Source organism: Aedes albopictus, chromosome 3, assembly GCF_035046485.1.
Source record: "Aedes albopictus strain Foshan chromosome 3, AalbF5, whole genome shotgun sequence".
NCBI lineage: Eukaryota > Metazoa > Arthropoda > Insecta > Diptera > Culicidae > Aedes > Aedes albopictus.
This window is the reverse complement of record NC_085138.1, coordinates 222,639,987-222,662,372: the sequence shown is the minus strand read 5'-3', so window position 1 is coordinate 222,662,372 and position 22,386 is coordinate 222,639,987. Positions and strand designations below refer to the sequence as shown.

Sequence of the window (22,386 nt, the reverse complement as noted above, 5' to 3'; positions counted from 1 at the left end):
ATGGTACAGATTTTTTTAATTTGAGATAAAATCATTAAAATTCAAATTAAAAACATTTTTAATACTGATATTTTTGTTTTTAAAGTTCAGAAATTCTCAAATTAATTGTTTTTCATAGTTTAGCCTGAATGTAAATCTCTTTTTTGTGTATTTCAAGCGATTTTAAATCAAATGTGGTACAAATTTGGTACAGATTTTGGGTACAGATTTTTAGAATGTCTGGTAAATAAAAAAGATTTTTGAGCCTTCGGTACAGATACAATGTGGCAACACTGCGGTGCGAGTCTGCATTATCTATTCGTCATCCCTATCGGAAAGTGCTACTGACAGTTTGTGCCCAAAAACTACACGAAAAAATGACATTGGTTGCTCGCAGTTTGACAGATTATGTAAGCCGAAAATCTTCGTAGTTCGAACGAGATCGAAAGGTTGGTCTGGTGCTGGAGTTTTTTCTCCTGGTGAAGTAATCTTATGTCTCACGGTTTTTAATCCTTCGGTTCATCCTGTAGGTGTATCAGCTGAGTAACTTCCGCACATTCAGTAACGATGGCCGCACGCAGAATCGCTCAGTCCAGCGTTAATTGGGCCGCCCTGGCCGAACGCGTTCCGCCGAACCAGAAAACTAACCTTACCGCATTCAAGTCGATGAGCGACAAGTATCTGCGAAGGTACGTATGAATTTAGTGGGATTCTATCAGAAAATGGGATGTTTGCGTAATCAATGATGGAGGCTATCGGTCGTAGTTTTCATTTGACACTAATTACTATGGCAATTAAGGCATAGTTTGGACTTTTCAAATTTGTTTAGATTATGTAAATATCCAGGGTCGGCACGTATAATTCAATGTCAATAATAGGGTAAATACCCCGATGTTGAACATAATATGTACTGCAAGAATATGTATCAAGAAGCTGCAGTCCATCTCATAAGATGGACCGTAATCAGAACATTCCATAAATATTATGTGCATCCTAGCTTAATCACTCGGATCCTGCTGATCTGAGTCAGCCGCCATAAGATTGCGCCCGTTTGATTTGCACACGGCGGCTGACAGCTCCATCCGGCGGCTGCCAAGGTGCACACCGTTGGAACCCTGCTCTGGAACTATTTCGTTGCGTAAATTCCTAAAAATAAGCAACTTATCGTTTATTATTTTTCGGGTCATTTTGTATAAAGTATTATAAAAGCGCATTTTTTTTTTCAATAATCGAAAAAAAATGATAATAGGGTGGGACGGGGCAAGATGGGTCGCGGGGCAAGATGGGTCAGTGCCATTTTCGGGCGCATTACTCATATTTTGTTTATGGTAATAATTTTGTTAGATGACCAGCATGAATATACAAAAGTTTGGAACATTGATTGAAAAAATATTCACTCATTGAAAATAAAAAATAAAATGGTTTTTAGCCATTTTTCTTATGCGATACATTCCATATAATCTCCATATAAACGGCCGTGGGGCAAGATGGGTCACCTTCAATTTTGAACGTATTTTTGGAGCATTCAAAAGTTATTTATTTTTTATTACAAGACTATCTCATAAATGACTTCAATCAAGCGGAATGAACGCTCAAAATTATAACATAAAATTATGATAATTTTTTAGTGAAAACATCGATTTTCAAGTCGCCTTAGGACCACTCAAATCGTAAAGTTTTTTATATTCCAAATAAATTTATAAAATGTTTACTAGTAGCTCTTGTTTACTCAGTATGGATATGGAGCATATATGAATGTGGAACAAAACTTATATTTTGACGTTTTTCGTTGAGAAAATGTGAATTACTTAAAAGGTGACCCATCTTGCCCCGCCTTTTTTTCACGGCGCAAAATCGATCACTTTTTAAAACTGCTTGTTAAACATCATTTTTTGTATTTAATGAACTTTTTATCGACTTTTAGCGTAGCTAACTAATGTATTAAAGAGTAGCGGACGAATACAAACCAATACGATTTGTATTGCTGTGTGCATTCAAAATGCAAATATCAAATGCGGGAGCACCAAATGCGGTAAGATTTTCTAACAAGTAACCCGATGTCAGTGGGAGCTTTCGAATCCTAGGAAGGCGGTGATATTGACTATGGTTGCTACGTTGCCTTTGGTAACATGTGTTACCGCATTTGAAGCGCATTTGGGCACCGTTTGCATCTTGAACGCACACAGCAATATTTACAAAGTTATGGTGATCCATCCTTAGGTGACCCATCTTGCCCCGCCCCACCCTATTAGAACATGCTACCATAGCTATAAACAAGGTTTACTATAAGGCTATCTGACGTTTGATCATCTTTCTCTGTTTCGCTGCCGAGGAGGATAGGTTTGTTTTCATACGGAAACGATTCCCTATGAAAATATTAAACACAAAATTGCTATCTTCTGTGGCTGCTTGAGAGAGAAGGGTGATGAACGCTAGATTGCCTTATATCAAATGGCCAATTTATTGTTAAAATATTGTGATTTTAACGAAGACCACATTATCAAGAAGACTTCACAGTTGACAGCTCGCTGTCGAGACGAACAGACGGCTCTGTTGCACGTGGATTTGTTTACATCCGAAAAACGATATCTTTCCAACTTTTCGCGTTCTATTTTTCCGTCGTCGCGATCCGTATCCTGAGGACCAATCTGCACCACCGTCCGGGTGTCAAGGTCTAAAGCGCATTCCGGTGCCGTGGACCGTTTTTCCGACGCGTTGTGGCTGGTTTTCTCCCGATATTAATCACCACCATACACCTGACAGACAGTTTTTCGTAGTGTGTGGGACATACCGTATAGTGAAGTTACATTGCACCGTCGCGCGTTTTATTGACAAATAATTGTGCTGAGGTCGCTTAACCGATAAATATTCACCGGGTGGCCAACGATGGCGTTGGCCCCGGATGAATTTCCCTCCATCGGTGATCCGGGAGGGGGATCATCAAACCTATTCGATGGAGATTTTGCTGGAGCACGACTACCGAGCTACATGGACCCGAATGGCACTTACGGAGCAGTCCAAGTCCTCCGTATGGAAGCCACCAGCGGAAGATTGCCAAATGACCCTTTTCTTCTACGTTCATCGGTTGAGAAGTGTGTGGGTGCAAAAATCGACGGTGCCTTTCCGGAAGGTAAAGATGGCATAACCTACGCTCTGAAAATCCGCAGTAGCAATCAGATCGCTAAGCTGATGAAAATGACCTCGTTAGCTGACGGAACCGGAATCAAAATCATCGAGCATCCAACCCTCAACGTCTGTCGCTGCGTTGTGAATTGTCAGTCGGTCGCCGGTCTTGATGACAGGACAATAGAAAATGGTCTCGCTGACCAGGGAGTGCGCAGCATCCGCCGCATCACAAGACGAAATGGGGACAAAGTCGAATACACGTCAACGATTATTCTCACCGTCAGCGGAACAGTCATCCCTCCGCACGTGGATTTTGGCTGGACACGCTGTAAAACTCGGCCGTATTATCCAGCACCCATGCTGTGTTATAATTGCTGGAATTTCGGCCACACCAGTAAACGCTGCCAACAATCTCATTCAACTTGTGGAACATGCTCTAAGGACCATGCAGTTAGTAGGGAGATTCGATGCACCGCAGAGGAATTCTGCAAGAGATGTGACAGGCACAATCACTCCTTATCGAGTCGCAAATGCCCAGTTTACATCAAGGAAAATGAAATCCAAAGACTTCGTGTCGACCTTGGCATATCCTACCCGCAGGCAAGGAGACGTTATGAGCAAGGGCGTGGACAAAACAGCTTCTCAAACGTAACTACAGCAGGTAAAGATCAGCAAATCACAGAACTATCCTCGAAGGTGGACCAGCTCCAGCAGGAGATGGAGAGGAAGGACAGACGAATCGAGACACTTGAATCCAGTCTAATGTCGTTTTCGTTTTTGCGGCAGTGCTACACCGCTTCGTGCTACACTTTCCACTACAAAAACGAACATTTTTGGCGCAGTTGCATTGGTGTGCGTGAATAAAAACCAAAATATTTACAATTTTGTAAACGCTGATTGGTGGACGCGGTGTACACATGCTACACTCCCGATTTTCTGAGTGCTGCACTATCTTGAGCGGTGCAGAAAAAGTGCTACACCGGTGCAGCACGAAAATAAAAAACGAACGTTTTCGGTGCAAAAGTGCTGCACCGGTGTAGCACCACCGCAAAAACGAAAACGACATAAGTCCCGGTAATAATAATATGATTGCCGATCTACTGCAGAAGGTTGAATTGTTAACCAGTGAGATGAGGAAGAAAGATGAACGCATCCAGGCTCTTGAAAGCGCTCTGCAGAACAACAGTCGTATGGGACTGGTTCGCAAACACGGTACCATAGAGGAGCTTGTTGCTAAGGTCACCAATCTAGAAGAGCAGCTCAATCACAAAGAGCGGGAGGTTCACGTCCTACGAACCATCGTCCAACGAAAAAATCAGCCAATCGATCAATCACCACCACATGACGCCCAAACAGTTATCGCAACAGCACTATCCCAGGACCAAAACCTGGCTATAGAAGCCTCATCGAAACCATTTCCTCATAAGAAGAATAAGAAGCAGCAGAAAGAATGGCAACCGACCCCTATGTATTTGAGCGACACCAGTCCAGTACCACTTCGCCAACTCTCCTCAGAGAGGACGCCTAAAAGAGATCGTTCTCTAACCGACTCCGATGACTCTATTGAGCGACCGAAAACCAAGTATCCACTCCGGATAGCGATTTCGCCAACGTCTCCTCCTTGGGCGGCGACGATGGCATGTCAGAATGAACCAAACATGCTCGACACACCCAGTACTCCTCTAACATCAAACAGCCTGATTCGGTGCACCACAGCTGGAAGCCCAATCATCGATCCTAATTCTCTCAATGAAAGACACCTAATCACAGTAGAGGAGTCTACTGGCACCACAAACCCTGACGAAAGCTCTACGACCTCCAACAAAAATCAGCCGATCAAAACCACGACATCTCGTATTTCCCGGAAGTCTCTCAGGACAGTCGAGGCCCCGTCGGTGCGGAAGCTACACCACCACCGGAACTGGCGGACAACCCTCGTCATCCTGAGAGCCCCGGAAGAGGGACGCACAAGGGCAGAAATGCCTATCCCCCTAAGGACAGCGTGGGAATCAAGACATCTTTAATTATGCAACCTGTCGTCAACGGGACGCACATGGGCACTCGTACCCATCCCCTGTCAAAGGACTTCGAGGGAGACAAGTTTTTTCAACCAAGGCGATCGGCCAGGTTAGCAGCCCTGAATTCAAATAGAAGCACATCATCTACCCAAGTCTCTACGGCAGCATCGGACCATCAAAGCCAACCATCATCATCATCCTCATCAAATATCCTTTCGGCGACGACATCTACAGGAATAACCGGAGTCCCCTGCTCGCCGAATGCTTCCGTCTCAACAAATGGTAGAACAACAGCCACTACAAGCGCCGGCCTTCCCAATAACGCAAATCGCACTGGCTTCGATAGGCAAACTTGTTTCGCGGTCCAATGGAATATGAATGGTTTCCATAATAACCTCAGCGACCTGGAATGCCTCGTACATAACCTCTCACCAGTCATCTTGGCTATCCAAGAGGTCCATCGAACTACAGAAGACAAAATGAACCGAATACTAGGAGGACGATACCGCTGGATATACAAAAGTAACCCAAATATATATCACTCGGTGGCTATTGGAGTATTAGAATCCGTTAAGTTTTCCACGATCCAATTAAATACAGATCTCCCCATAGTCTCCGTCAAAATCGATGATCCGTTTCCCGTATCGATTATCAGTATCTATCTTCCATGCGGCGATATTCCAAACCTGGAGAATCGATTGTCACAAGTTCTGGAATCCATACAAGGACCAAAGCTAATCCTCGGAGATATCAACGGACACCACATCGCATGGGGAAGCCCTAAAATAAACAATCGAGGAGCAGCTCTGTTAAACATCGTAGAAGCAATCGACCTGGTAATCCTGAACGACGCCACAGTGGCCGGAGGCCGGACAAAACCTCAAAAATTCATCTCAAAATTTCATTGCTTTGATATTTTTCATTTATTATAAATACTTCAACTAAGAGAAATCCAAATTTTCAAGTCAATTGAATCAAAATTGAGTCCAGGGGAAATTTTCAAAGGTGAACAATTATGTACTGAATAATTAGTTTTTATCATCATAATTTCAAACCATAATTTCAATGTCACAGTGTGTAACATATAGCTGATATTTAAATACATGAATTTTGGTATTGTTTTGGGATACATTTAACCTTGGCATTACAACATTCAATCTTAATCTTAGCTTACATTAGTTGTCTTTTAAGACCATTCAAAAAGTGTAACTTTTACTGTTTTTTTTGATTATAAATTCAGGCTACATTGATCTAGTACTTTTTAATGAAACAGTTCGGAACGATCAGGTGTGTTGCATCTAATCCCAAATCTTGTCTAGTTTTTGGGGATATACGTCACTGTCTGCGCAAAACTGCGCTAAGAACGAAAAATTTACTTTTTTGAAAAAAAGTTGTAATGGGGACGCATGGTTGCGGAACAGTCGAAAATTTATGAACTTTTTTTTCCGTACGTAAACTTATAAAATATCTTTTAAAATTCCCGTCTAGAATATAAAAGTCATTGTAGTATATTGATATGTTGCGTTATCACTTATGCAGAATGTACTGGGGAGGGGTTTTAACCTGTCATTCGATCTCTTGAGACAGCATTACGTTGGTACTGTATTCAACAAGTGCAGTTTTGAGCAAATACTACAGTGCGGATATTTAATGGTTTAGTGATAGACCGTATTTTTATCGATTATATTAGAGTAAGTAGCTATACGTAGTTTACCTTTTAATAAATATAATGAAATTACGGATTTCTTGTACATTTAAAAAAGAATGTACCTTACATATGCATATTTATTGTTTTATCAACTAATCATCCGAGGATTCATTTGCTAAAATACGTTCTCGGAAATTCGGCGGCATTAATTTCAATAATGATTAACTCAACAAAGCAACTAAAATGGTGACCACAGACCAACGCACAGACAAACAGACGTATCACTTCGAACAAATTGCGATTTAAATAATGGTCACGAGAACATATTTGCTCAATGCCAATCAAACCGTCAATCAATTCCAATGTTTCGCAATGTCATAACTAGGTGGCGGTAGTAAACAAACGTCAAACAGGAGCAAAAATTATGCGGGAGCCATGAGCGTACGATTTACGAACTACCGATTATTTGAACTAGCTGTTAATAAGAGGATCAACGGGAAGTGAGTAGCATGAGATGTCTGTTTGTCTGTGTTGTGAGTTTGTATTGTCGACTTTTGTTGCACCTAGATGTGGTATGAGGTATCGTCTTTGTTATTTTCGCTTTGTGACAAGCGGACATGATGAATAGAATGTAACCCTCACTTAATAAAAAGTGTATAGCAATTTTGCATTGTTAACTCGCATTTTTATACAATTTTGCATGCTTCATCAAATAAACTATGTCAATAAACATTTTATTCAATATTTTTTGCAACATAGAGCACTAAAACTATATTCCAAAAACAAATAAACATGATGCCGACTTATTTATTATGATCTTTTTATTATTATTATTAAAAATATAGTTATTTTAATACTTTAAACCTACTTTTATACAAAAATAATGCAAGTTATGTAAATTTTGATGCCAGAAATAGATTCAGCACACCCAAATTATCTAGACATGTGAATTTCAGCGCATTTGGAGAAAGTTTTAGGTTTTGTCCGGCATTTGTATGGAGCCCCGCCACTGTGCGACGGGTCCATTACGTATACTAAAGGTCAACATGAGTCGACCGTTGATGTTTCTTTGGCCAGCCCTAGTATCACCAATCGGCTGCTCTGGAGTGTTAGCGATGACCCACTGGGGAGCGATCATCATCCCATCACCATTTCCTTTTGCGAACACCCACCGGAAACATCCCGCCGTCCTCGCTGGATGTACGAGCAAGCTGACTGGAATTCATTCCAAACAGCCATTGACGAACGTCTCGACATTTCCGAACAAATCAATTTTGGCGACTTTCTAAGTGCTATCCAGCACGCAGCTGCAGCATCTATCCCGAAATCCAGCCCATACCCTGGCCGTAAAGCTTTACCTTGGTGGTCTTCCGAGACAAAAAAGGCTACCAAAGATAGGAGAAAGGCTTTACGGGCTATGAAGCGCCTTCCCGCTGACCACCCTGACAAAGAGGCAGCGATCTCTCTATATAGAACCAAGCGGAACTTATGCCGACAAACTATTCGAAATGCCAAAGATCGAAGTTGGGAAAGTTTTTTAGACGGAATAAACTCCAATCAAACTTCTGCTGAGATATGGGGAAGAGTAAATGCTCTTAGTGGAAAGCGTAAAGCTCGAGGAATAGCCATCCGACATGGGAGGGTTATCACTAGAGACCCTGGCATCATCGCCGACGAACTGGGTTCATACTTTGCATCTCTATCGGCCTTCGACAAATACGATGACAGCTTCATTCGCAGAAATCAGGCCAGTATGGATGACCTTGACCAGCTACAGATACCAGAAGATGCTGAAGGCCTAAGCATCAACGAACCATTCCGCCTCATCGAACTAGAAATGGCTTTAGCCAAGTGTAGTGGAAAATCCGCAGGGTCCGACGAAATAGGGTATCCAATGCTCAAGAATCTCACACCTACCGGGAAAGTCATCCTCCTACGGCTATTGAATAAGGAGTGGTCGGGAAATACACTACCACAAGAATGGAACAGCAGTTTGGTGATTCCAATCCCAAAACCAGGATCTTCTACTACTACACCGAAAGATTTTCGACCGATTTCCTTAACATGCTGCATCAGCAAAGTAATGGAGCGAATGGTAAATCGGCGTCTGATTCGCTTCTTGGAAGATAACGAACTCCTGGATCATAGGCAACACGCCTTCCGTCCTGGTCATGGTACGGGAACATACTTTGCCACACTTGGGCAAGTACTCAACGAAGCTAAAGACGACGACCAACACATCGAAATTGCCGCTTTGGACTTGGCGAAAGCTTACAACCGAGCCTGGACACCAGGTGTTATCCAGCAGCTCGGAAAATGGGGGCTATCAGGACACATCCTGCACTTCTTGCGAAACTTTCTCCGTAAGAGGTCCTTTCAAGTTTGTATTGGAAACCATCGTTCCAAAAACTTCCCGGAACAAACCGGTATATCTCAAGGATCAGTTATTGCTGTTACGATCTTCTTAGTGGCAATGAATGGAGTATTTGCAAACCTACCCAAAGAGATTTATACATTCGTGTACGCAGACGACATTATGCTTGTTGCTGTTGGGCGGACAGTGAAGGCTCTACGTCGTAAACTTCAAGCATCCGTAAATGCGGTTGCCAAATGGGCCAAATATGCAGGTTTTGACATATCGGCTGAAAAAAGTGCCATTATGCACCTTTGTGCTACTTCTCATCGCCCAATACGCTCAACTGTGTTTGCAAATGGCCTACCAATCCCTCTTAAGAAATCAGTGCGAGTGCTTGGAATTCTAATAGACCGTCATCTGACTTTCCTTGATCACTTCAAACTTGTAAAACACAACTGTAAAACTCGTTTAAACCTCCTACGAACCTTATCGAAGCGACATAAAACGAGTAATCGTGATGTTCGTCTCCGAGTTGCCAGTGCAATAATAGACAGCAGACTTCTATACGGAATCGAATTGACCTGCACAGCTACAGATGCACTAACGACCACCTTAGCCCCCGTCTACAACCAATCAATTCGAATTACTTCCGGCCTACTTCCATCTACACCTGCTGATACCGCGTGCATAGAGAGCGGTAGGTTGCCTTTTGAACGTTTGGTTACGGAGACTGTTTGTAAGAGAACAGTTGGCTTCCTAGAAAAAACGACTCCATGTAGTGGCGGAGTTCTTCTCCTTGATGAGGCGAACCGACTCCTCCAGAAACACGCCAACGAAGTACTCCCCCCAGTGGAGGAGATCCATTGGAATGGAGCCAGGAGTTGGAATTCGCCACGTTTGAAGTTGGAAATGTCGATAAAAAACCGCATCAGGGCAGGAGAAAACTCGCAAAAGGTTACGAGATGCGTTGCTGAGCTTCTTAATACTAAATACCATGGCTATACACTCCGTTACACGGATGGCTCCAAGGCTCTCGATAAAGTGGGCATAGGAGTGACCGATCATGAAATCAGCCACTTCTATCGCCTGCCAGATCCGTGCTCAATCTTCTCAGCAGAGGCTGCTGCTGTTCTTATCGCGTCTACTACTCCATCTGTAAATCCAATAGCCGTATTATCCGATTCAGCAAGCGTCATCACAGCTCTATCATCCGAAGCCGCACGCCACCCATGGATTCAGGCAATACAACTCCGTGCACATCCTGACACGGTTTTCATATGGATACCTGGTCACTGTGGAGTACGCGGAAACGAAGAAGCAGATCATCTAGCAGCGTCTGGCAGACGCGCAACGTTTTTCACCAGAAAAGTCCCTGCTCAGGACATAAAACGATGGATTACTACTTCCATCAGAAACCATTGGGCAGCGTGCTGGTTTAATATGCGAACGCCGTTCCTGCGAAAAATTAAAATCGATACATCACGCTGGGACGACCCAAAAAATCATCGCGACCAGAAGGTTCTCTCCAGGTTAAGAACAGGGCACACAAAAGCTTCGCATAATATGGGATCCAATGGACCGTTCAAGAAAATCTGTGCCGCATGTAACGTTCAGCATTCGGTAGAACATTTTCTTATAAATTGTCCGCAATATGAGGCAGCACGGTTTCAACACGGAATACCTGGAAGTGCCCGCACAGTACTCAACAACGATCCTGACAATACAGCTCGACTGTTGAACTTTCTGAAGGACATCGATTTATACGATAAAATCTGATCATTACCTATATCTAATAACGTGAACCACGCATCGACACTTGAAAACGAGAAAGGATCACTGAAATTCAACCACGCACTAGGAATACTCAACCATATTAACTTTGAATTGAACTCAAAACAATCATAAATGTAAAATTAACGTAACAGCCCAGGTGAGCCTCTCACTGTGACGCTCTCTTCTTACAGAGATGAACCAGCCACGGGCTGAAAGTCTCTTTAATAAAGATAATAAAAAAAAATTATCAAGAAGACTTGCAGCACTGCTGAAAATCGGGAGTCTCTGCTAGCAGCGCCACCCCGGATGAAGGTGGCACTATTCATGATAGTGTGTGCCAATTGTCATACTCGCACCACACAAAGGTACCACCTTAGCTCACCAGGCGGCGGTGCCGTCGGTGTCGCTTGCCGTTAGTATAGGAAAATAACAGAGTTGCATGTCTTCTTGATGAGGTAATCTTCGATTTTAATGAAGTGCTCTTCTTGCCCCGTAGCATGTTCGAACTGGCCATAAAACATCCTTTTTGTTTAGTCAAATAAATCATCCTTATTGTGAATTTTGAACCCTGCCATGTTTATGGGTGGTAGAAAACATGATATAGAAAAGAACTACTGAGAGGTACTTTGAAAAATTGTGTTAACTTTCAATAAACCAAACGTGATCCTAAGGGTGCTCATCTTGCCCCGCCATACCCTAATATGTAGGGTAATGACTTACCTATTTAGGGTACTACAAGACCACGCGGACAATTCGATAAAAGGCTTAATTGGGAATAATATATTTTCCAGAACTGAAGGGACATGTTTTCCGGGGTGACTGGCGAGTCGAAGAGGGTAGGACTGTCCGTTTGTTAAAATTGACAAAATAAACAATCGGGCGCTTTTACTTTCTATGACTTGCTTGGCATTTTGTGGATTATTGTTTTTTTTGGTTTTGGAAGGTATGCGATTCACTATTGAGCCCTACAATTAAGTATGTTGCATCTGAATAGCATTGATATTGTCAAGTTACCTTTTAAGTTATTCACATTTTCTCAACGAAAAACGTCAATATATAAGATTTGTTCCGCATTCATATATACTCCATATCCATACTGAGTAAACAAGAGCTACTAGTAAACATTTTATAAATTTATTTGGAATTTCAAAAACTTTACGATTTGAGTGGTCCTAAGGCGACTTGAAAATCGATGTTTTTACTAAAAAATTATCATAATTTAATGTTTACCGTAATGCCCTAATTTCGTGCGCGCCCAAATTTCGTTAACTTCTGACATCTGAGAGCATTATTATCTAATTAACAGCGGAATCATCAAAAATTTACTATAACCTCGAAACTGCATTTGATCTCAATACAATTCACACAAAAAGAAATGAAAAATTTGATTTATGTCAAAGATTGAAAAATAAATTGCAAATGGATGCAAATAGCAGATGCCATATTCAGAGATACGGGAAAATCAACACCCACGGAAGTCAACAAGTATTTGGATCTCTAACTAAAGTAAATATTCCAATTTATGTTTGGTTATTTCAATTCAATATGTTTTATTATAATACGCAATAAAATTACTTGAAAATGTTATTTTCTTATTTTGTTTCAACATTTATGTTGTTGGCGAAATTAGGAACCCACAATTTGTATGAGTCCCTAATTTCGTGCACTCTTTTTCATAACTCTGTTTTAGAGGTTCATGTGTACTTGTAGCCATCGCATGATTCGGTTATTAATAATAGTTCTAATAATTATTTTAGTTAGTAGTTTGGTTTAAAATTAGCTTGGGACTGCTCATAAACTACGTAGAAAGTGAAAAAAATAAACGATTTTTTAATTGTTGGAATACAAAGTAAGCTCGAAATGATTTTATTTATCCAAACAGTGTAGTAGCATACAGCAGCTAGTTTCATTCAAGCAAATTATTACCGTTAGCCTTATTGCCAGAACACAAATTTGGAAGACGACGCTTTACTAGAACTAACCTCCCGAGGAATGTGCCTATTAATGGCACATAATAGAAAGGTAAAATGCTATAATTACAAAAATGAATTGATTCACATTTCTGATCATCAGCAAAGTTAGTGAACATTTGATTCAAATAGCACTATATTGTTTAATTAAGATGTCAATTAAAGAGCAGAACAAACGTCAAAAATAATAACCCTTAAAACTACAGAAGGATTTTTGGAAATCTTAATGTAAACATTCGGGACGAACATGGGAAAAAGCAAATATTCACTCATATTTCGCCACAGGCATCGATTTTATCTATACGTTATGGTTTCATTGGTATTGTACGAGTATGCTACGTTTTGAAAGTTAACACATTTAAGTGAATTCTACGCCTTTTAGAGTGAGCGAAATTTGGACCCATTTTGAACGAAATTTGGCACTTTCAAACAAATCAAAACTAATGCTGTAACTAGCTTGTATAAAATGAAGTTGCCTAATCTATATTTTTCTTGGAAGCTACAGTGCCAGTACTAAATATTATGGAAGAAATTAATCTGATATACTTTATGGTAAAAATCCAGGCGTTCATCAAACTTTGAGAATTCTTAAGTGCACGAAATATGGGCACCACACGGTATAATTTTGAGCGTTCATTCCGCTTGATTAAAGTCATTTATGAGATAGTCTTGTAATAAAAAATAAATAACTTTTGGATGCTCCAAAAATACGTTCAAACTTCACATAGAGAAATCGATATGCTAGAATATAGAATAATGTTAAAAAGTACGTTTTAAAGGTTTAGTTGAACGAGATGGACTTTAACGCCTTCACTCTGGGTGTTTGGGATCTTTTTGCTGAATTTTTGCTACGATATTGAGTTTTCTATTTTTTCATCCATATTAGTTTCAATAGTTTCACAAATAGTTTTGTTGGTCTGTTAGTTATGCTGAGGTGGACGACTGTTTGAGCCCTATTGACCCGCCCAAACGAGTGTCTCAAGCCGGGCCTCCATAAAAAAGCAACTGCAGTCTCTCCGAAGGAGAGTGGCGCAAAAACTGCAGCTGTTACGTGCGAAAAGCTTTCGTTACATTTGGCCCCGCGGCCATTTATATGGAGATTATATGGAATGTATCGCATAAGAAAAATGGCTAAAAACCATTTTATTTTTTATTTCCAATGAGAGTGGATAATTTTTCAATCAATGCCCTAATATTGATGCTGGTCATCTAATAAAATTGTAATTGTAATTGTAATTGCTCAGTCCACACCCAGGCCGACAACTGTCAGCCCATCTGCTTGTAGGCAGATGTGGACCTACTAAGCCTCCCCCGTTAACCCTTTATAAGGCCGAGAAAACTAGAAGAGTTATCATCGCATACTATTATGCAAATGATTATATACATGATTACATGTACAAATCAATTTTTGTTTAAAAGAAACTCTCAAAAATTTAGGTGGCAATATAGTTGCCACTGCCCGTTTAGGCCAAAAACGCTGGTGGCAATATAGTTGCCACTGCCCGTTAACCCCAAAAACGAGCTTCGGAGGTGGCAATATAGTTGCCACTGCCCGTTTAGGCCACCAGCGCTGGTGGCAATATTCTTGCCACTGCCCGTTTAGGGTACTTTTCTTCTTTTGACTTCGACAAAAAGCCGGAAAAGAGATTTTGGACTGGATTGGGGCTTAACCCATAATATAAACTGTGTAGTTCAGCTCATATCAACCCAGAATTTGATTATATCTTAAAATATTTACCAAATCTATAATTTTACCTTAAGTTTGAGCTAATTTTCTTCACGCGGTCAAAATTAGCCATTTTTGAGACTACAAATGGCTCCTGAATTATTGTTAAAGCTTTGTTTAGTACCAAAAAAATACCAGGCGTTGTTAGTAGTCCCAATTTTGCGTAAACCAAAAAAAAAGTTCGAAATTAATTGTTATAAAACAGAAAAAAATACAAACAGTAGGTGGCAATATAGTTGCCACTGCCTTATAAAGGGTTAACATGTCCTACACCGAATTAGCACACCGGGATCTTCCACAGGCAGGCGCTGGCGTTACCAGTCCCAACAAGTGTCAGATACATTAAATAGATGGGGTAGAGGATATGGGAAGATGTGGGAATAGGATGGGAAGAGGCAGAAAATGAAGAGATAGTAGAGAGGTTTCGATTTTGTTGCTGAAACGAGAAAAAGAAAGAATGATAAAGAACATTAGCGATATGTTCATAGATTATGATTTGGTCGATAATTTCTCATCTATTTTGTTTCCATATCGTTGCATCGGTGACCATTTTCATCGCCTTTCTAGTTTTTGTTAGGGCCATCTCGCGTTTTTTTCGTCATGTCCTCTTTGCCGGTTGGCGACGCTCGGGATGTAAGTAGAAAAGCATGCATTTAATATGATTAGTACGACAGTAATTGTGATTTCTCAGTACTTCCAGCCCATTTCTAGATGAACATTTGAAAAGGGCCTATCTGCTTTTTGTAAACAAACATGTTTCTGTCTCTGTAGGGCCCATCTGCATCCACCCACGCACATCAACACCCTTAACAGATAGCTTGAAGAACACTCTTTCTGATAAGGGTGTTGATGTGCGTGGGTGGATGCAGATGGGCCCTACAGAGACAAAAACATGTTTGTTTACGCAAAGCAGATAGGCCCTTTTCAAATGTTTGTCCAGAATTTGTCCGCAGTACATATCAGGCATCCCGTTTTAACAAGTCCTACACAGAATTAGAAACCCGGATCTCCCACAGACAGTCCTAACTAGTGTCAGATAAGTTCAATTGAGGATAGGAAGCGGCAAAATGAGAAGACAGAAGAGAAAGTTTGGTACATTGGTAGCTGTGTTCATGTGATGTTTGTCTGATATTGAAAAGCTATTCTCCGTAAGTGTTTAACTCTCTACCCCAAGTGTAATACCGGAAAAATATCTGATCAGATGTATAGTTTGGCAATTCTATGTCCATACATCTTTTATCAAGAGGGAATAATGTTGTTTATTGTTTTGAAATAATTCAGTTAAAGGGCAGCTAATGAATTGTAATCCAGAATAAACCTACAGAAAATGTCTCAATATAAAGTTAACACTAGTTCAACTAACTACAGAAACTAAAAAGTGTTATTATATTTTACCAATGATTTCATCCTAATCTTGACCCTAACATAGTTATGCGCTTAGTGTAAGTGGACGCCGCTCATGATTTTGGTTGGACAATGACCAAAAATAGTGTTGTTTCGACAATAGTCACATACTCTATGCCCTACGACATTGACGATTCTAATGTCTATGGCTCACCTATTTAGCGCCACCCAGCAGGGACTTGGTCTGGTACCCAATTCAGTATATCCGCTCCACGTAATGTACCGTACCTCTTTCGATTTGTGATATATTACGCGGAACATTACTCTCTTCATTCGGATAGCGGCTATGTAACCCATTGGATTAAAAACCTCCATCAAACATGAAGCGATTAATCGGAGACTGAAGACTCTATACCAAATTTGGCTCAGAGACAGGTAATAAGTGAAGTCAGTTTTTCTCGTATGTCAGAGACGATTGATACGTATTAAGACAAACTTTCCATTGCATCTGCCAGCAATAATCGGTGATCGATCAACATTTCGAGTACCTACCCCAATTTACACAAGAATGCCAAGGATCACCGCTCATGCTTTACAATACAGTTGGAAAAACTTGAGCAACACCTGGCCACAATGATGCATAAAGCACTAAAGCGGACCGGAAGTGTCGGTGAGCCAGCCCCACCAGAATATTGATGCTGGTCATCTAATAAAATTATCAACATAATCAAAACTTGAGTAATGCGCCTGAAAATGGAACTGACCCGTCTTGCCCCGCGACCCATCTTGCCCCGCCCCACCCTATAGTGTATTCACTCGACAAAGCCTCGAGCTGAAAAAAACATCGTTTTCCACCTTTGCTTAAATAACTATTTTGATAAAATTCCTTTTTATTTCAGCGTAATGGCCAACCCGGAAGCCCCACCCAAGTTGGACTGGGCTTACTACCAGAAGAATGTGCCCATCGCCGGAATGGTGGATAAGTTCCAGAAGGCCTACGAAGCCCTGCAAGTCCCGTACCCGGTTGATAACGTGACGGCCCAGGTCGAAGCTCAGGAAAAACAGGTTCGCGATGAAATTGCCAAGTTCTGCAAGGAATCCGAGGGCAGAATTGCCGACTACCAAAGCCAGATCGCCGCCCTCAAGGCTCTGCTTCCGTTCGACCAGATGACCATGGAAGACTACCGCGATGCCTACCCCGATCAAGCTTTGGACCCCATCAACCGCCCAACGTTCTGGCCACACACCCCCGAGGAACAGGAAGTTGGTGCTCCCAATGCTGAGCCTCATCATTAAGGGGAGGAGTTTTCGAAGCGATTAGGCAGAAAATATTATGCTTTCTAGAAAAGCTGCCGTTAGAACATCAAATTGGTCAAATTTAATTGAATAAAAGCTACCGTATGAACTAAATTCTTTGCTTAATTATGAGAACACAGTTACCTGATCAGTTGTAGCTTAGGTGGACATCCGTTGCGACGACTGTGATGAGCCTTCTTCCCCTTCCAACAAGTCACGTTTTCGCTTGCGATGATTCGTAACCAACTCGGTCGATTTGATGTTCACCGATTTCTCCTGCAGCCAGTCAGAGAACTTTCTGTGGGTCCGGCTTCCCTCTTCATACAGCATCCGTTCCAAATGGTCCAGCTTCTTGTTGTCCATCAAGTTTTCGCTGCTGACGTTGTTGCACATGTCCTTGATTCCTTTCACGCGTTCCTGCGCCGTGGTGAACAGCATATCGGCCAGGTCATCTCCGGTGCCGAATTTACACAGATACAGCCCCAGCTCGTAATAGAACTTGTTCAGCTTACCCAGTTCGACGTAGCTGGCATCGGCTTTGTAAATCTCTTTGTAGGCCGGAGTGAAAATTTCCGGAACAATTATCCTGCAGAAGGTGAAGATATTTCGTTACTATAAACGGTGAAAAGGCAGTTGGATTTTCAACATCTTATACTAATTCTACTTACGAATAATAACGACTGCGGTCATCTAGATTCATTAAATACCAAAGAGGAAGCTCAAGCTGCTGATTGGGCATTAGGTTGCCAGTTTTTTCACTAGATGAATCCAGGAATCCTAACAAAAGTTGTAAGAATACACGTAAACAAATATCACAAATGTATTTGAACTAGTTCAGCTCGTCAGGGTGGAAAACAAGGAAAACTTTTTGAAGTTGAAATACAACCCTAGTGAAATATCTGAAGCCTATGGAGGCGAGCCTTGAACTAGTTGAAGGAATTCCCACATGTTATTTTTTTTTAGAATTAAGTTTTTTGACGAAATAGGCTGACACAAATTTTGATTTTCTCTTATGTCACCGCCCCCTCGGAAAATTTTGGTCGGAATTCAACATTTTGAGGGGGCACAAATAAAATGTTCAAGAAATTTAAAAAAAAATGAAAGTGTAATTAGAGTTCCCCAGAAAATTTCCTAATAAATCCGAATAATTCCTTTATTTAACAGCATTCTGAAGGCAATATTAGGCACTTCCCGTTACAATTCAATCAATTCCATTCCAATTCATTTTCGTTTACAGCAATAATACTGTACTATCTCATTGCGTACGAAAAATAATCAATTCTGGTGTTCGATTTGAATAGGTCGAATCTGCATAGGAATAACAGCAAACATACGACGTATTCAAATCGAACGCCAGAATCATATATATAAAAGCCCAGAGTTGTCTGTCCTTCCGTCACGCTTCGAAATGTTTCATTGAAATGTTTCACCATAGTTGTATCAGTTCAGAAATAATAAGAAGAACTTTTTGGAATGATCTGGAACATCAATATTCTGAAAATTCCAAGAACTTCCTGGAAGTTACAGAAGAACAGAGCTCCAGAAGAACAGAAGGAGAAGGTTCTGGAATTTTCCGGAGAATTGAATTTCTTAAATATTCGAGACCTTTCAGAAGTTTCTGGACGCTCCAGAAAGAAGATGCAATATTATGAAACATCTTCTTCTTCTTCTTCTTGGCATAATGTTCCAATTGGAACAAAGCATGCTTCTCAGCGCTAATTTTGTGGAAATTACTAAAAGTTTTAGAATAGAAAGAACGTTTTGGAATGTTCTGAATTATTAAACTAATTTAATTTTCGAGAACTTAGCATAATTTTGCTAAATACCCGCGAGTTTACTGCTCGGCTGTATGCACTCCGAACATTCATTCACGGTGACTGAAATGAAATGAAAAATTCGCAGTTCCTGAGAAGTTTCTAGAAGTTTCTTAGGGGCTGTCCATAAACCACGTGGTCATGAGAGGGGGGGGGGGTTCGCCCAATGACCATTTTGTGTGGACGAAAAAAAAAATTTGTATGAACTAATGACCACGCGGGGGGGGGGGGGGGTGAGAAGTCCCAAAAAAATGACCACGTGGTTTATGGACAGCCCCTTACCATTTCAAAGGTCAGAACTCTGTAACAGTTAAAGGTGTGTACTTGGAAGAATACTTTCTGGCGTTTTTCATTTCTGAATACATAATAGTATACCTTCTGGCGCTTCTGATGAATCCATTGCTGAGTGAAATGTTTCGCATATCAACAATGGCTTCTGAGGAAACTTCTGGAAATTTTTATTCCAGAATGCTCAAGAATTTCCTTGAGGGATGAACATTTTCTAAATCTAAATTAAGGAGATCAAAAACGGCATGTGAATCCAGGTGTTGTCTATCTGTCCTCCCGTCACGCTTAGCAAAGTTCGACTGAAATATTTCACGTATATTTCGGTGGGGCCAGCATGTTATGATCTGAGTGTTCGAGATTGAAGTCGAATCGAAGTGGAAGAATTGAATTCGAAGAAACTCCTTTTCTACCAGAACGTCAATGTTATCGAGAGGTTTCTGTTTCAAATATGAAGACATTTTTCTAACTTTTCTGGGCAAAGAGGAAGAAGTAGAAGAGAAGAACAATATTCTATAACATTGTGTTAACCCGGAGGGATGAAAATAGTATTTATACAAATGTTCAAGAGTTTTCCAAACATAATGAAAATTCTCGACTTGGAATACAAAAAAAAACTTCACCAAGAAGAAAAATAAGTTTCTGGGTCATCCTAGAATATTCTTTGAAGGAATCAATATGCTTTTTTTCTTTATTGGAAAAAAAAATTCCGGAACTAAAATAAGGAAAAGAATATATTCTAGAACATATTTCGAAGGAAGGACTGGCGTATTCCAAAACTTTTCATAATAAATTAAATATTCGTAAAATTTTTGTTTCGAAACTTTCCTGGGCGAAGAAGTTGGAGAAGAGGAGCGAGAAGAAGATAAAGATACGCATGTTTTTGGAATATTCTAGAACATTCTCTGATGCAGGAAATACTAAAAATAATCGTGAATTTTCGATAAATAATGGAAAATTTAGAAGCTTTCTGTTTCCAATTCTAAAAATTAGGAACATTCCTGAGAGAATCAGGAGATGAAATCAGTAACAAATTTTGAAAATGACGTATAATCAATGCTACACCATTGATTATACGTCGTTTTCAAAATTTGTTACTGAAATCGAAGATTCATGAACATTCTCGAACATTCTTCGTAGGAATCAAACCAATAACATACATGTTCGAGTATTTTTCACAAATAATAGCATATTTAAAAATTTTCTGTTTAGAATTCGGAGATGTTTTCGGAGCCTTACATTGCAAAGAGATTAAGAAGAAGGAAATTCTAGAACACTTCAGAGAAATAAATATGGTTTCTGAATAAAGTTGTAGATAAGCAAAAAATGCATACATTTTAAGCCATCGTCCTAATTCTCGGGATTGTGAAAACGTGGCTAGCCACGTCGGGTCAGCTAGTTGGTTTATAATTTGCAGAGTTATAGCGAAATACCCGAACATCCCCTGGCCCCTGCCCAAATGGCGCCAAACCCTAATGTGATTTCACTTACCCATTTGGAAAAGTTCCTGCTGTGTGCGACAAGGAATCCGCTCCTGCGTTGCCATCACGTCATCAATTGAATAGTAATTTGGATAATAACTCGATTTATTCATAGTTGACTTTTTTTACTTAACTTGGCAAACAAATAATTATTAAAATATACTAAAAACTTCACCCGCTTCAACAAAATTTAAAAGGAGACAAAATAAATAAAATTGATAAACAAACGACCAGCAAAAACGGCGCAATACACTGAAACGAAAAGTTTTGAAAAATTTAAGCAGAAGGAACATATATTAGGGTGAGTCAAAATAAAATAAAATTGAGAGGCCCAGATGCATTTTGTCGATCCTGAGCTGAGAATATTAAAATCAGGGGACTGTTGTGGTCTTCTTGTTTTCTTACCCAGCATTAAAATTATGCTGCTGTGTTAAAAGATAGGTTGTCCGCTTGAGCCGCAGTTATGTTGGCTACGAAAACATTGCATTGGATGCCAATTCCTTGATTAAAATATGCTTCAGATTTCAAGCTTTCAGCAACTTAATTTTAAGTTTTTTTTAAATTTTGTTTTAACGATGATTACAAAAATTACAATTATGGAAAATTGGGTCGATTTCGAAACTACATGCACTTTGTATGAGATGAAAAATAGGTGAATCATTAAAAACATATGGCATTCTTATCTAATAATCATATATATAAAATCCCAGAGTTGTCTGTCCTTCCGTCACGCTTTGAAATGTTTCATCGAAATGTTTCACAGAATGAAAGCTACAATAATCATTGCTCTGTAGCATTGTACCTGTGTTATTTACAGTCACTATATACACAGTCTGGCGGACTGTCACTTTCGACCGGAGCCAATCGAGCATGACGTCATAGTGTCCACACCGATAAATGCTACACCGTGACGTCATGCTCGATTGGCTCCGGTCGAAAGTGACAGTCCGCCAGACTGTGTATATAGTGACTGTAGTGTTATTGCGTCGTTGCATTGGTACATTGTAGCATAATTGCATCGGTACATCGTTGCATAGATGCATCGTTGCATTGGTGCATAGTTGAATTGGTGCATCATTGCATTGGTGCATTGGTGCATCGTTGCATTGATGCATCGTTACATTGCATGCCTTAGAAGTTTCTAGAATTTCTTTCCCTACAACAGTTACTTAAAGTCAAAAAGGTGGATGCTTGGAAGTATACCTTCTGGCGCATCTCAATGAGATTCCCAATGTTGTGAAATATTTCACATATGCATCATGCATATAAAAACCCCAGCGTTGTATGTCTGTCTGTCCGTAACGCTTTGCAATGTTTCACCATAGTTGAAGCACTTCAGAAACAATAAAAAGAAAAACTTTTTGGAATGATCTGGAACATCAATATTCTGAAAATTCCAAGAACTTTCTAGAAGTTACTGAAAGCTCCAGAAGAAAAGAAGAAGGTTCTGGAATGATCCAGAGTATTGAATTTCTTAAATATTCCAGACCTTCTAGAAGTTTCTGGACGCTTCAGAAGGAAGATGCAATATTATTAAACATCTTCTTATTTTTGGCATAACGTCCCAATT

The 22,386-nt window shown here is 40.3% G+C and overlaps 2 protein-coding genes across 2 annotated transcripts; one reads left to right on the top strand and one right to left on the bottom strand.

Moving 5' to 3' along the window:
• Positions 1-303: 303 nt before the first annotated feature.
• LOC115269424 (ATP synthase subunit d, mitochondrial) lies at positions 304-17,350 on the top strand. Its single transcript, XM_029878144.2, has 3 exons — positions 304-428; positions 510-668; positions 16,840-17,350. Exons 2-3 carry the CDS (start codon positions 547-549, stop codon positions 17,234-17,236), a joined length of 519 nt encoding a protein of 172 aa, XP_029734004.2. The 5' UTR covers positions 304-428; positions 510-546; the 3' UTR covers positions 17,237-17,350.
• LOC109424520 (DNA replication complex GINS protein PSF3) lies at positions 17,291-21,063 on the bottom strand. Its single transcript, XM_029878143.2, has 3 exons — positions 20,827-21,063; positions 17,905-18,013; positions 17,291-17,822 (listed from the first exon to the last, which is right to left on the bottom strand). The coding sequence occupies exons 1-3, from the start codon at positions 20,927-20,929 to the stop codon at positions 17,396-17,398; spliced, it is 639 nt and encodes a 212-aa protein (XP_029734003.1). The 5' UTR covers positions 20,930-21,063; the 3' UTR covers positions 17,291-17,395.
• Positions 21,064-22,386: the final 1,323 nt, after the last annotated feature.

Coding starts and splice junctions, on each gene's coding strand:
- LOC115269424 (XM_029878144.2), top strand. CDS start 547: ATGGCCGCACGCAGAATCGCTCAGTCCAGCGTTAATTGGGCCGCCCTG. Junction 669..16,839: donor AGCGACAAGTATCTGCGAAG/GTACGTATGAAT, acceptor TTTTTATTTCAG/CGTAATGGCCAACCCGGAAG.
- LOC109424520 (XM_029878143.2), bottom strand. CDS start 20,929: ATGAATAAATCGAGTTATTATCCAAATTACTATTCAATTGATGACGTG. Junction 18,014..20,826: donor GCAGGAACTTTTCCAAATGG/GTAAGTGAAATC, acceptor AACTTTTGTTAG/GATTCCTGGATTCATCTAGT. Junction 17,823..17,904: donor GACCGCAGTCGTTATTATTC/GTAAGTAGAATT, acceptor CACCTTCTGCAG/GATAATTGTTCCGGAAATTT.